The 16,076-nt window shown below is 40.1% G+C and overlaps 1 protein-coding gene across 3 annotated transcripts in view; it reads right to left on the bottom strand.

Annotated features, from left to right (window-relative positions):
* Positions 1–16,076, bottom strand: part of LOC129724450 (kin of IRRE-like protein 1) — a 907,851-nt gene that overhangs the window by 75,980 nt on the left and 815,795 nt on the right. For all 3 annotated transcript variants that reach the window (XM_055679379.1, XM_055679380.1, XM_055679378.1), the window contains one exon: positions 13,453–13,772. In XM_055679379.1, the coding sequence (XP_055535354.1) occupies positions 13,453–13,772 (320 nt within the window). The remainder of the gene's footprint in view (positions 1–13,452; positions 13,773–16,076) is intronic.

Here is a 16,076-nt window from a genome sequence, read left to right as displayed (position 1 = left end):
CTCACTGTCTCTACTTTTAACTATATTGTCCACTCGATGAGACATAAAAACTGGACTATCATAAAAACCACGCCACATCCGCCCTGGAGCAGGTCGCTTTCAACGCTTTTCCGTTCCGGATGAACCCCGGGAACAGACTCGTTTGCGCTGAAAGGAAAGTGGATCTCATAAATTTTTAAAATCCATTTTAATCTAAGATTTTGATGAATGGAAGCTTGCTACCTTGCGTTTCTTGGGCAAAGAAAGTGTCCAGTAAAATGAACAACCACTTTCGCTATGGCACACACACCCAGAGTGCGGATGAGGACCCCATTGTCGCCCGCCATACGGGGAGCGCGTAGAGAAGCATTTAACGATCGACTGTCCGCAAGAAAGAAAATCACGACGGAAGCAAGTTCTTCTTCACCCATGTAGTGGCACTTTCGATACACCTTTTTTTCGCAGCCAGCCGGCCCGGAAGCGTTCGCTCTCCCAGTCTCCCGTAGCCGGTGACAGGCGGAATCCTGGCGAAACGACAGAACCAGCTCGACGGAAATTCGCTAGGTAATAAATGACATCCTTTTTCTAATTTACTGACGGGCTCCATTTTATTTAATAGGTTACGTCATTTGGCTCTTCCTGTGACAAAGCGGAAGGGTTTCGAGCACATGAATCGGTAGGGTGGACGAAGAAATTAAGAAGATTCTTAAATTTCAGTGGAAATGTATGTGATAGAGTCTAGATTAATGACTATTCATAGTTGGTGATAGTATTGATTAACTGGTTCTACTTGCCTAGTCAAAATCTAATTTTGCAATCAATACCTTTTGGGTTAAGAATAAATGAGTTACTAAAATACCTGTAAACAGTGATCAAAGTGTTGTAACGACTAATTTGAATAATAATCAGATGGACGGAGGAAAATTTTTTCTAAGCCTAAAAGGCACACCTTACATTCCCGTTCATTTTCGCATTCTCGCGAACTGCATACATTGCCCGCTTTACTAAACTTAAAATAATCAGATAATAATCGTGCTTAATGAAAGCAAAAGTAAAAGTTTTTAATTCATCATTTTATAATTGATTATGTTCCTGTAATTAACAGAATCACATCAGAAAAGGTCAGGTAGTGTGTTATGGATGTTTTTTTATATGCTCGATCCTTAGGTTGCAAGTTAGCTGAAAGAGAAACTATTTTTAATTTTTGATTGGCGGCCCTGTCAAGGAACAATCCAACGTTCTTGGCCAGTGCGAATCTCCAAGACCACGCCAGACAGTAAGAAATTTATTTCACAACAGACAAGCTTCATCATTATGATGCGATGCAAAAGAAATAAAAGTCTAGTATCAAGAAAGATATCAAGCTCTGATACGTGATTAACCCTCGTTAGATTCGATTTAGTGGGAGTTCATAACTTTGCAAGTGTCGATGGTCCTAACTTTCAAAAACAGTTTCAACAGTTCCGGCCTACACCAACTTGCAATCAGCGTCACGTCACAAAGAGGAGTACCTAGAACAAAAAGCTGGCCAAAATAAGAAAAAGATTTTTTGGAGCCGCTACACTGAAAATATATTTTAGTTTATTCCACGAAAACGTATGTTTTATATACAAAACCTTTTGTTGTTTTCTGCAACGAAACCAATGCGTAATAAATATAGAGGTACTTTCGTCAGAACTGTCAAAACTGATACAGATTTATATTCGTATACGTAACGAAAAGTTTTAAAAATAAACGCAATCAATCGTACAAACAAAGGCTGCAAAATGTAAATAATACGAAAAATTAGTAAGCTCACGCAAATAATTCGTACAAAGAACGCTGCATAATGTAAATAGTACGAAAAATTAGTTAGTTGTTATCCACGTTCGTATGAAAGTACATTCGTGAATTGTACAAATTATGCGTAAAGTTGCAATTCTATTCGATAACTTGCAGTACGAATGTTCTATACATCCAGCAAAAGTACTGTACAATCTACGAATTTCATGTTTACGAAATGTGCGTGCAGAGAATAATGAAAAAATATTTTCAGTGTATATTTTTTTCTGCAGCTCCAATAAATGCTTAACAAAATGCCATCACTCGATTGACGTTTAACGGTGTTTACATATGCTGGGAGTGCTGTGAATATTGACAAATTTTCAAGCTTTTTTATTGGGAATCGAACCATTTATATTAACAACTTGTTTCAGGCGTCAAAAAAATGACAATTATCCATATTTTGCAGCAAATCAGTTCTTTATGTTCAATGCTAACAAACCAGTTGATAGAAATTTTAAAAATTAAAATTTTAACTACTCTTAAGAAGTTTTCGAAATTGGTTATTTTTATGTATTTTCGAGTATTTTCAATATTAAAAAAGTTATCAAATCTCGCGGAATCCGTTCATATTATCTTCGAGGGGATGAAAGTTCGTATCATCCCGAACACATCCTCGCTAATAGCTCATCCGGTAATGTCCGGATTGACATTTGCGACCCGTTTGAAAAATGTTGTTTTTGACAAATTTCGACGTTAAGTGTTCACGCGTACACGAGAAAGGGAAAAGATTAACTAGTTGATGGTTCCCTGCTTCATCCTCCGAACATAGTTTCAGCTTAACAATAATTATTTGAGATTAGTTTAGTGAAGGAATTTCAACTAACTAAAGTTAACTGAGCATTAGCTTGATGCACAGAATTAATAATCCGAACAAATAACACTCCGCACAAGAGGTTTTTTCCAACCTACGTAGGTTGCACGGGGCATCAAATAATATCATATAATATGTGAGCATCAAATTGAAAATTCGAAATGTGGATGGTTTGCCACATCATTTTACTGGTAAATTCTTCGATTTGTTTCACTGCTCATTTTGCGAACAAAACATCATACGAGCGTATCACTTTGTCAGCTCACTAACACTAATGGAGACACATTAAGCTATGTAAATCTAAACATTGAGTTGTGTGTGTGATATTTATAGTTACTCTTTGTTACAATACTCGAACCAGCCACTTCCACTTCTTACTCAGATATAATCCGAAATATCGCTAAATAGCAGCGATAATAATTTTGGCCAGGTTTTTACTCGAGTTACTCCTCTGTGCGTCATTGAAGAACAGTGTGAATAACAAGGGGCTTGTATTGCTTCCTTAGGGAACTCTTGATTTATTACTACAGTGCTGTAGCGGGCCTGAAAACGAAGCACCCAAATCCGCGGTTCCGTTCCCCGTATATACAAGACATTGGCTTATACGCCACCTCGAAGAGGGCCACCTGTTTGCCTTGGCGTGCCCGGCCAGAAACTCCTCCTCGGGGTAGGTCTGGGTAAGACATTTGGGGAAACAAAAACGCAGATGCACTAGACCAAGGTACTCCGTCGCGGAGGACGGTATTAATTGCAAAAAAATATAACTTCAAAACCTCGCGAAAATTATCCTTAACCCTCCAACATCGTAATTGAGATTTCTCATCACTGGACCAACTCTGTACAAACAGATAATTATCCAGTTTACGAAAACCGTAGTGCGGGGATTGTTTTTCTAGACACTCCATCTAAAAACTCCATCTAAAAAAAAGAACGCGGGACGTGCGATACCTACGTTTCTCCATTTTTCTCGAAACCGAATCTCTCTGGTACCGCCGTTAGGCATTGCTTCAGGGAGAAGGGCACCTTATTTCATAATGACTTGGCTGACTTGATAAAGACAAGGTCAGCCTTCATTGATATTTCGATAAGTGTTCCGTCGATTGGTGCCTTGCAGCGTGAGAATGTTCTGGGAAGCAGTGTTAGCACATCCTTCCCATTATGTTTTCCGGAGTAGTATCCGGCCTACTCACTGTCAGAATTTCGTTCCTTACCTGTGCGACACGAGGATAATATCACATGCTAGCGGTTTCACCCGCGCCCGCACATTTTGGATGCATAGGTGACTCCGCGTGCCCAAACTTGTGCAGGTACTGCCTAAAGCAGCCACGGCCTGACAGTATCTGTGTCAGGTGAAAGTTAGCTTCCACATGGCACCTCTCGATCCATCCGGCTATCTCCGGGATGAGTCGGTGCGTCCATCTACCTTTGATAGAATTGGATCATTCCCACTGCCACCTGGACTTTGAAGTTGCCCTTCTGATGGTCCGTATACCTCTCGTGTCACGTTGCACGAAGCACTCTACATACTCTTTGCCAATGATGCGGATAGGGATCATGCCAGCAGCTTTCGCCTGCTGATAAATACCACGAGCTTTTTGACATCATGCACGAGAATGCTGATAACGAATGAAATAGTGGCTGATGCAGCGAAGAAATTAAAATGTTCTTTTTCACCTGGCCCAGATGGTGTACCTGCTGCAGTTTAACCCATTGTATAGCAGCATTAGTAGAACCACTGTGTTGTATTTTTAACCGTTCGTTCCATGAAGATAAATTTCCGTTATTGTGAAAACAGTCCTACATGTTTCCAGTTTACGAAACCGGTGACCGTATAAACGTGGAAAATTCCCGCGGAATAACAAGTCTCTCTGCTGCGTCAAAACTTTTCGAGATTATAGTGTGCGGTGTACTTCAAGAGCGTACTAAAAACTATATCTCCTTTGACCAGCATGGTTTCATGCCTGGCCGATCAGTGGCTACTAATTTATTGCAATTCACTTCTACCTGTATTGCGAGTCTGGAACAGAAGGCTCAGATGGATGTACCGACTTGAAGCCGCTTTTGACAAAATTGTCCACCGAATACTGCTCTGTAAACTCTCCCGACTTGGAGCTTCAAGTAAACTAGTTTCGTGGTTCAAATGGTACCTTTCGGATAGAGCACTGCAAGTTGAAATTGATTTCTGCACTTTTTTTCTAACGCGTCAGGAATTCCTCAGGGAAGCAACCTGGGTCCACTGCTCTTCATATTATTTTTTAATGATGCCGTCCATTTACTACAGAATAACTGCAAACTAGTTTATGCGGACGACCTAAAACTTTATTTCGTTGTGCGTACTGTTGAGGATTGTGAACGTCTACAATCATTACTTGATATTTTTGCCAATTAGTGTCATAGAATTAAGCTGTGTCTTAGTATTGACAAATGGGTATCAATTACGTTTCATCGCATTCCCAAGCCTATTGCTTTTGCGTATGAAATTGATGGCGTAACACTCAGAAGAGTAGATCAGGTGAATGACATTGGCATCCTGTTGAATACAAAAATGTCGTTTGACCTTCATCGTTCGGCGATTATTTCTAAAGCGAGTCGTCAACTGGGATTCATCTCGAAAATAACTAAAGACTTTTCCGATCCCCATTGTTTCAAGGCTTTCTACTGTGCGCTAGTTCGTCCTCTTTTGGAAACTGCTGCTGTGGTATGGTGCCCATATCAAACCACGTGGAGTTGAGGAATTGAGCGCATCCAGAAACGTTTTCTTAGACTGGCCCTAAAGACCATGGCGCAATCCATCAGAACTTCCACCGTATCCTGAGCGATGTCGACTCCTGGGTTTGGACACACTGCAACGACGACGAACAATTCAACAAGCGTTATTAATTAAAAAGCTTCTTAACGGAGAAATCGACTCACCTTGGTTGCTTTCGATTCTAAATTTGCGAGCTCCGCAGAGAACGTTGCGCAACAATGCGTTGCTTGTGCCTAGGTTCCATCGAACATCTTTTGGTTATAACGAACCAGTCACTGCGTTCATTCGTGCCTTTTCAATAGTAGAAAACTTATTTGTATTCAACGAACCCAGTCATAGATTTAAAAATAGGCTATTTAGGCGCTTTTGACAATACAACCTATGCTCCAATAGATTTAAAAATAGGCTATTTAGATCGAATTTGTTGTAAATTAGGTTTTAATTCATTAAAACATGGTGTCATATGAGTTATGTGTACAAATACAAATACAAGTACAAATATAGTCATGGAAGCTTTCTTGCAGGTATACCCGACGTGACTCCCAAACGTGAGCTTTTCGTCGACCATTACCCCAAGTAGCTTATAGAATCGTTTTGAGGCGATAATGCATCCATCGGCACTAATCGCCGCCTTCGGTTCCGATTTACGGTTGTTCACTACTATGACCTTCGTCTTATGATGCGCTAACTCCAGTTTACTGGAGTGCATCCAATCCTCGACTACCCATATGAATAGCGCGGCTTTCAACTCGACCCCGCTGACTGACTCTTCGTATTATTATTCCGTTATATCGTTCGCAGAGCCCACAATCACCGCTCCCGGTGGGAGCTTCAGCTTCAGCACACCATCATATCATATGGAATTCCACAGTACCGGACCCAAGATGGAACCTTGCGGTACACCTGTAGTAAGCGGGACGTATTTCTGACCCTCATATGTGTTGTAGACCAGCACTCGATTCTGAAAGCAGCTTTTCATAATCTTGTACAGTGGCGCCGGCACTTCAAGACTCCGAAGCACGTAGGCTGTAGAGTTCCAGCTGGCGCTATTGAACGCGTTTTCACGTCTAGCGTGGCAATTACGCAATAGCGAATGCCCCTTTTCTTCTCGCGGCTGCCATCACTCGCTATTTATGGTGACTACGCAGCCGGAGGCCAGTGGTTAGGTGTGGGAAAAGTTTCTCAATGATCCACTCCTACATCGCTGGTGATTGCTCTACCGGGGCTGACGAGCCTCTGGTCTTGGCCGTAACGACCCTATTAGCCCCATGGATTCGTATTGGAACTTTCGCAAAGTCTATTAAAATCCGGCTCGTTAACTGGCCTTCATCGCACTCTTAAGCGTTACCTCAGCAGGTTTGAATGCTGCCTGGCACTCCGATCTTTGCGCATCTTTCGCTTCGCGCGAAGGCGTGCGCTGCGGAGGTCGGCTATCTCGTCGGGCCACCAGTATGCCGGTGGGCTTCCATTTCAAGGCTGACAATTCTTAGGTATGGCAGCGTCGCACGCCCGTGATAGTGTAGCAATAACTTGGTCCGCACTCTGGGGGCCCTCCCCCCTTCGAGGTCCAACTTACTACTGCCACAAACACAGTCTTCCAGCCGCGAGTGGTTGGAGTATTGGCCTGAGATATCTTGGTCCAGTACATCTGTGCATCTTTTTCACTTGACAGAGATCCTTTTAGGTTATGGTTGCTACCGGCAATATCTACCCAGGTTCGGGCATAAAAACTCCTCCCGAGTAGTCCAAATATTTGTGAAGACCAGGACATCAGCAGTGCGGTCTGTGTGGCCGTCTCTCAGATTACGCGTGTGGCGAATCAAGACGGGAGGGGTTTGAGTGGATCTAGACGGGTCTAGTTGGTGTTTTTGGGATGGAGTTGAGTTCACGTTTCAGGTTTCTGTAGGCAGATTTTCCCGCCACCTTGGAAAAAGGCTTGCTTCTTGCTGACGATTGCTGAATACTATTCGGCAGCTCCCTCAGAGAGTAGTCTAACGAGGTGGCCTATCTGTTTAATCAGCAATTGCATTGTTATAATCAGGGGCCTTTACCCCTTGATTTGCATATCTCTGTTAGAAAAATCAGATTGTTGCCTATGAACATCTATCCCGCGTTAGAGTACGCCATCTCTATGTGAAACAACAAGCCGAGCATTTCTTTTCTGTAGTTGTTCTTGCAGAAAACACAGAAACTCTATCAACACGTAATACTGTTTATTTTAGTAAAACTTTTTTTTGTGGCGATACGGTGGTCGTATGCTAAAGGACTCTGCTCCTAAGATTTAATTAACAAGTACGTACAAAAAAATCAAAATTTCGAATATACTTAGTATATTGTACTAGCTGGGTAAACTAAATTTTTTGGGCCAAATTGTGCCGTTTACGAAAATGATTGCTCAAAGCGAGTATCAAGTCAACGTATCAGTATATGTACACAATTTTTTATTGACCTGCATGCACATGCTGTCAGTGATGCCATTACCTAATATTATGATTAAGGTCCCCTGTGTTTTAAGCAATTTAAGAATGTATGTTATTCAACTAAACAGGCCGACAAATTTGGTCTTCGTATTCAAAGGAAACTTCATCGGAAAACATAACAGCTAAAAACTTTCCAAACAGTTCTGATTCCGATGATGATACATCAGTACCAAAAAAAACCCTCATAGGGAAGCATTCGCCTTTTGAATCACCACAATATCAAGAGTTTCTCGGATTGCTTCATGTTAGTCTGTGCCCGCAACAAGTCTAGCTTATGTCGTTTTCGTTTTCGCGGTGTACTACACTCAAATGACACTCAAATGACACTTTTGACACCGAAAATGTTTTATTTGATTTTTCGTGTTACCCTTTTTCTGTTTCTCCCTACACTTTTTCTGTCACTGATGACACCCGAAAAAAGCAGAGTGTGCTGTAGGAAGTTACCAACACATTCACACGTATGTGTCAAAACTGGTTTGTTTTGGTTTTCGTTCCACGTGGTAACGTGTCAGGTAAATTTTTTCTCAGCACATTTGCGAGATGGACATATGAAATGGAAACGAGACAAAATGACGAATGCGATTATGACCAAAACAAAACGAATTGACAGCTATCCCATTATTACGCATACTAATGCAATGACACTGAAAATGTTTTATTTGAAGCTGCAAAGTATAGCACAGAAAAAGTGTAGTACACCGCGAAAACGAAAACGACATTAAACAGTGTTATTTACAGTTTACGGTACCTACTCATCAATTTGGCGTTCGAAGTCAGACTTTATAAGCGCTGCTGTCAAACGATGTTACTGCTGAGCGCAATTCCGAAGTCGTTTTGGTTTGCGTAAACGAAGAGTGGACCAAGCGGGTGAATTAGAACGTTTCACCAAAGGCAGATTGAAAAATTCAATCACTGAGTCATTTTAATGCAAAGCGTTCAGTCACATCAGTGCAACGGACAAGATAATTAAACACTAAACATCTAAAAAAGATTTTCATGTCACATGGAAAAATGATGTTAAAATGGTTATAAACGATGTATGTTTCTTATATTTGTACTTGTAAAATTTAAAAACCATATTGTATATACTGGTAGATGCTACTAGGTAAACTCCTGTGGTGAAGAGTTTCCGACGTGTTAAGTTTTTCGGGTGCATGGAAACACGATTGAAATCTGCTAGTTTCTCAGCGTTGCCACATCAAAAGAAGCTGTTTACATAATTGCCTCGAGAGCGCGAACACATTCGCTCATTTCGTGCCATCACGGTAACTGATACAACAATTTACCCTGCTAGCAGTAGTGGTTACCTAAGACAACACGCGACAGCTGGCTTCTTATTTTTCTTTTCGTAACGGCCGTCATCCCCGTCGAAATTTTTTTGAACGTTCCATACCGTTGATGCCAGAGTGATTATTTTTAACAACTTCTGCAGGTCAATGAAAATAAAACAAATTAAAATTGCAATATATAGGCGAATAATACTCAATTCTTATTTATTATTTTATGTTCAATAAAGCATACTTCTACTATCAAATTTTTTCTTCCTAAGTTTCTTGGTACCCAAATTTTTTCTTTTTAAGTTTCTTGGACTTCAACCGAAATAGTAATAAACGATTAATCAATGCATTTTTAAAGTTATAACAGTGAAATACATTACTCGGTAATATCATGTGCCTTGCATACTTTTGCATCATTATTTATGAACAATTATAATAGCTAAATTATGACTCTCCAGCATCACTGCTTTACAGTGAAAAGTAACCTCGTTGTATTTTCTACGTGACGATTGCGTTATCGGAATCAGCCAATCAGCAGCCGGTTCAAATTGGTTGAATGTAACGGTGACCAGCTGTCACGTCTTGTCTTAGGTGGTTACCATCAAATTTACGGCACCAGTTGCTCGAATGTTGAGCGTTGGTGGGAAGACTATGAAGAGGCAAATCAAAGGCTAGACACTCACGCAAGCTAGCAGAAAGTTAACAACATAGGAGCACCAATTACTGATTGCAATAGCTGATGGATTAATTGTTCTGACGGTTGTTAGGGATTTCAAATCACTTTAATCTCTTGTGTTGACGCTTGCAGATTATTTGTGCAATATTATAGATACTGAAAGCATTTGGAGATTGTGAGCTTTGGATACTATTTAACAGTCAATAAACAAATGGATAATACTGTCACGCTACAATGTGTCACACCTTTCTTACAGATGGAATGTTGATTAAGTGGTCGTCTTCATTGGTCAAATCAGGACGATCACTCTACCAGCCATCAAATTGTTTGAACAAAACGGCTTTAGATTTTGTTGGTGCTTAGTGAAGTGTATGGTTCACTTAAGTTCCATTTTCTAGCAATCAGGCATTGATCACAATTATAAAAGTCTTACACGCCCTGAGTTTTTTTTTTGCAGAACAGTTCACCTCAATTCAAAGATGATTCATCGCGTTCTCTCAACTATATAGCAAATAAAAATTATTTAATTGAAAGAAATATGTACTTAGCTGCTTTGTACCATCTAAAATTGAGTTTGTTCCACTTAATATTTGGCCGTTTGGTTTTATTTACTGCAGCGCTTCTAGTTGTCGCACTGATAAATTAACAATAGCGTTTATATCTGGATGTTTCTTCACTTAGTGGTGAAAATTTCGTCAGGATTGGTACACGCATTGAAAAGTTATCCAAGATGAAACGTGAAAGACGAGCCAAAATTGTGCACACCTACGTTGAAAATCCAACATAGTCAGGAGAATGATCGCCAAGGCTCTCAAAATACCGAAATCGACTAAAAATACCGTGCTCAAACGTTACCGGAACACTTTGACGGCGGATCGCGCTAAACAAACCAAACGTAGAAGTGGAATACTGGACCGAAAACTACGAGCAAAAGTCATCAGGGCAGTCTGTGCAGAAATTAATGGGAGGTATTCGACGAAAAGTTCGAGAATTCATCAGAACAGCAGACAAATAATTTCTCTTGTATTTTTTTCTTCGAGTTTAATAAATCCCTGCAAAACCCAAAAAAGCGGGTTTTGCAGGGATTCACGCTTCAGCATCGCTGGTGATCGCTCGGCAGTCACCAGCGCGCCTTTAGTCTTAACCATTACGATCCTGTTGGCGTCACCCCATGGATTCGTATTGGCACTCGCACATAGCCTATCGAAGCAGGCCCTCTTGCTAGCCGAATGCTGCGCGGCGCTCTGTCCTCTCTTCTTCGTTTCGCGCACGCTGCATCCTCCGTCTTGCACGAAGGCACGCACTGCGAAGGTCGACTATCTCGTCCGATCACCAGTAAACCGGTGACTTCCCTTTCCTAGGTTGGCGAGTCCTAGGCACGGTGGCATCGCACGCCCGCGATAGCATTGCAATTAGTTGGTCAGCAGTCGGTGTGGGCTCGGTTTTGCGATATTTCTGTGGGCCTGAATTTTCTACGACCACGCCCGTAAATTTTTATCGAAGCACTTCTTGAATTTATATGGGCAGTTGTCCACAGAGGGGAGTGGGGGATGGGTCACAATCGTTAAAAATCTGTCCATGTGGATGGCCTCTTACACAGAACAGATTGAAAGTGTTTACGAATAATTAAAATTATATAGTATATATTATTGTTTAAATCACAATTACAATTGTTACACTACCATCGAACTAAAATGTATGTAAATAATTTGGTGAAGGATAATTAGAATAATAAGGGGAGGATAACCAGTTATGGCAATACCTAAAAAAGTACCAGTTATGGCATAAAACAGTTATGGCCTATGGAGTTTCAATGGGGTATTGCCATAACTGGTACCATTGCGCTTATGCAATAGAGTCATAACTGTTGCACTTGCCATAACTGGCTCACCTACCCTAAAGCTGTATAAAATGTATAGCTCAACTCATAAAAAACGCGTTTGCCTTCGGAGACCGAAAAAGGTGTGACAAGCGTTTCAACACCGGAAGTTCATCATTTTTGACTCATGTAATATAAAGTTACTCACTGTACACGTACACCGTCCTTATAAACTAGTCAAACAAGAAGTTTTACTATTAAGTTAGGGACCATACGGAAAATTCATTCTGAATTATAATTTTTGGAGGTTTTCTTTGCCAATGTTCTACTTTACTGTATTTGATTGTACATCATCAAGAGCCTAATGAACAAGATTCCTCTAATCAACTCTAAACAATTAATAATCATCAAGTTTAGCTATCAATTCGAGGAAGCACAGTTTAGCAAAGTTGAGCTATGTTTAGTTGAAAATGGAATTGAATTAATTTGGAATTTGTTAAAAATTAAATTGACATTGCTCCACCTTTTTCATACATTTTAAAATTTAATCACAATCGAAAGTTTTGCACATTTCATGGTACTTTAACTACTCAGTATCGACTAAATTACTCTTTTTTGACCACCCTAGTTAACCAATGTGTATTTTTCCATGTGATTCCTAATTCATTTAAATTTCAAATCCGGCTCCCATCGTGACGTGAGCTATCGCCAGGATAAAAGTATTCTTCATGGTAGTAAAAATTCTCGCCACGCAGCTGAAAAAAAGAGTTGCCCCGACCGGGGAGTAAGGTTTGCTCGTAACTCATGGTTAATGGAGTGGATTTTGTCCGGATAGATTCGGGTGCCGCTGACAGTACCCCAGCAGCGGCAGCAAAAAGTCAAGGTTGCGTGAGTAATTTTGGCCTTTTCTATCGTCGCTGCTGCTAAGTTTAATGGGAGGGAAATATGACCTGTGTTAATTTGCTAACAGTGTCCTGCTAAGTGGTCGTATTTTATTCTATTGTCTAAAACAGTAACCAGCTGATAACTCGATTTGATTTAACGAGATTTGTGTCAATGCGATTGAAGGCAAACATTTGCGAAACCCTTCGGTTGAATCAGACAAGTTTACACTAATGCGATTGTGGCTTATTAAACAGATTGAGCAAACCAACAAACGACAACAACGGCAACAGCAACGGGAGTGCCAATATATTATTCATGGGTAAAAGTTAACCCCACTAGATTTATACAGCAAATGATGGCGTTTGAATAATGTAAACAAGCTGCTATTGCGATAACAGAGCATATGAGTTCTAAATTAATTAAATTAGATTTAACTATAGTCATATATAATTTGTTGTCATTCGAAGAGGTAATCTATAGATGCAAATGATTCGATCCACAGACTTGTAGCGGGTTGTGACATTTCCAATAGAGAAACCACCATTTTCTCTAAGACTGGCAGATGCAAGTGGTTCGTTAATACATACCCAGATAAAGTTTAAAATAATTCGATTTTCGACTTTAAATAGTCAAATAAAATTCATTTTAGACAAGCAACAGAGAATGAGGAATAGAAACGTGTTGGTGTTAATTAGCTTGTTTGTGTTTCCCCAGAGTTGCTGACAAATCATCCTCCAGGGTGTAATTATGTGCGTTTTAATAAAACTTTCGATCAATAGAACTGAATTAATTTGGAATCAACCCAAACAGAATCAGCTAATAGCGACACTGGATAATAATTGGCACTCCAGGAAACAGTTTCAAGTTTGCTTTTCAATGAGTCATGTATTAAAATTATTATGCGTTCAAAAATCTATTTTAAATTATAATACTAAAATAAAAGTTCACTTACGGTTTTGTTGCCCAAATTCTTCACTCGGCAGCTGAGGTACGCCGATTTGCCGACCAGAGCTGTGACGTTGCGTGGTGTGGTCTCATCGAAATATGGTTCTTCCCATTTGCCGGAGGCCCCAGCGCCAACGCCGGTTGACTGGGGCACGGCAACCCCGGTCGGTATCTGCTGCTGGAGCTGTTGGTGCCGGTGGCCAGCACCCGCACCGGAGGTCGAAGCTGCGGCCACGTACGCACTCAGCTGGGACGTGCTGGTCTCGGGCCACAGTGATTTATGACCATCGATCGGATGGTTCTGCTGTATGCCACAACTGGTGATATCTGTAATTGAACGTAGATGGGAGGTAAAATTGTTTTAGTTTTTGCGTTAGAATGGCGTTTTGCACGTGAATACAGGAGCACTGGGTCAGTCGATTGGTTAATTAGAAGTGCACCAATAATTTGCGGTATTTTACGTAGAGGCCTCACTGGCAGGGATGAGGATTTTGTTTTTTTTTTTGAGCTATGAACAACTTGTCATGGAAATCAAAATTAATAAAAATTGCGAAATTAACATAACTATTCCACTGGCCCATCACAATGAAAACGATTGGTACGTAAGGTCTAATCTAACAAAATTTATTACAACACAACGACGGCATTCATAGCCAACACCGCTTCAACGCTGGAAGCATTGGTTGTCCGCAGTAGATTGCAATTTTATTGATTGTGGCTAGTTTAAAGTTTTTTTTAGGGTGGCGAGCTGATAGTGCTGAGGTGATTTACTGGGTGATACCGTATAACATTTGAATTTGGTTTTTGTACTTCAGCCCAATTCTAGTTAACCGCCGAATAGTTGGGTTGTCACCCATTCAGCAATCATTTTAGTAGTGGCGTTATTGTTTGACATAAATCAGGCTAAAACGAGGATTGAAGTATTTGTTATTTAATTTCGATTTTCGTTTCAAAAACATCATTTTCAGTCACACAATTTATGTTCAAGGATTTAGCCAGTGACGCGTCATTCAAGAGATTTTAAGAAGCGCCAGTTAAACACCACAGTAACTGTTTAGTGAATTGAAACATCTTTCGTACTGGTAACCTTAACCCTCTAGTGCCCAAGTTAATTTCTAGACGGGCTTCGGTAAAATCAATATGAATCATTATAAACAGTTTTTAAGTATTTATTGAAGCTTTTAAGAGGTTTGACTGAAGCCCGCTAAATGGCGGTCTTGGGCACTAGAGGGTTAATACTTAACCTCCCAGCCGCTTTTAGTTGTAAACTTACTCAATCGATGCGGAATTACAAGTGATTGCTGTGCACATGAACTTCAAGGCTGTGTTCGACCGTGTGAATCACTACATTCTTCTACAAAAAAGATATGCCGATTACGTACGAAAACTTCAAGAGCAGCTACGCCAATACCCAGCCGAATTCCGGTCGTTTGTTAAATCAAAGCACAAAGAAAATGGGTTGCCTGTGACTGTCAACGAGGGAAACGTGGTGTCTTCTTGAAGTATCGAAAACTGTGAACTGTTTGCTGAACATTCTGCTAGTGCCGTTACCAGCTACGCAGAATTTGATCTTCAATGCCTCGATAGCGTGCCTAGCGATGTGGTCGATTTAAACAGTTTCCGAATTTTCAAAGAAATTTTATTGCAAGCTATCCGAAACCTGAAATCTTTATTAAAGTCCCTTTCTAAGAGACTCTAAGCCTTTCGATGCTGCAAGTTTCCTTCTGAATGTAAAGAAGCTATAATGTTTCCAGTGTTCGAAAAAGGTAAAAAACAGTTAGGTAGTTGAAAACTATTGAGGGATAACATCCTTTTGTGCTGGCTCTAAAGTGCTTGAGCTCACAGTTAGCTTAGTTAGTTATAGTTTGTTTAACTGTCGTAGTTACATTTCAACACAGCAATATCTGCCAGGCAGGAAGATGAATCAACACAAATCTCATAGAGTTTACACTTTTGTGTTTTGAAGGTATATTCAGAGGTTTGTTTGTTTGTTTGTTTATTGCCAGTAGCGTAAAGGGACTCCTTTTTATATTGCTACCTCTGTTGTCATGCAGGATCACATACAATGCCAACTTATTAATATCTACTCAAACATACACATCTTACTGACTACTGATTTTTCATATAATAATAAAACTTCTAATCATTCAGAACAAGGCCGATTGTTTGTGCGCGCTTTTATCCCCCCGTAATTTCTTCTTTTAAAGTGTGTTTTGAGAGAAAATAAATAGTGAAATCTACTAAAATTACTAGTGTTGGTGTTTCAAACAACAGAAGTATCGGAATATGCAGTCTTTGGAGGATTTTGTGCAAGATAAGTGACATTATTTTTTGAGATTTTTTTCTGTTTGAGTTGTATGTGTTGACATACTATATACTCAATCAATTGTTTTTTCACATGTAGGCGGCGCTGCATTTTTTTTGCTTTGATCATCGACGTGTAGAGGTAGATTCATATAGATCTGTTTTGTATTTATTTTCGGTTGAGAGTAGAGGGAAAATAAACTAATTTTTTACTAGAATGTTTGTAAGTATACAGAGGGTTTCTTGTTCATACGAATGCGTCACTTAACAAAAATTTTTAGAGGTTCGGGTTAATGTTTCGAAGAACATTGGACTTTGTTCGCATGG

The sequence above is a fragment of the Wyeomyia smithii genome, chromosome 2, assembly GCF_029784165.1.
Source record: "Wyeomyia smithii strain HCP4-BCI-WySm-NY-G18 chromosome 2, ASM2978416v1, whole genome shotgun sequence".
In the NCBI taxonomy this organism is placed as follows: domain Eukaryota; kingdom Metazoa; phylum Arthropoda; class Insecta; order Diptera; family Culicidae; genus Wyeomyia; species Wyeomyia smithii.
The sequence above is the reverse complement of the archived record's forward strand: the minus strand, read 5'-3'. Positions and strand labels throughout refer to the sequence as shown.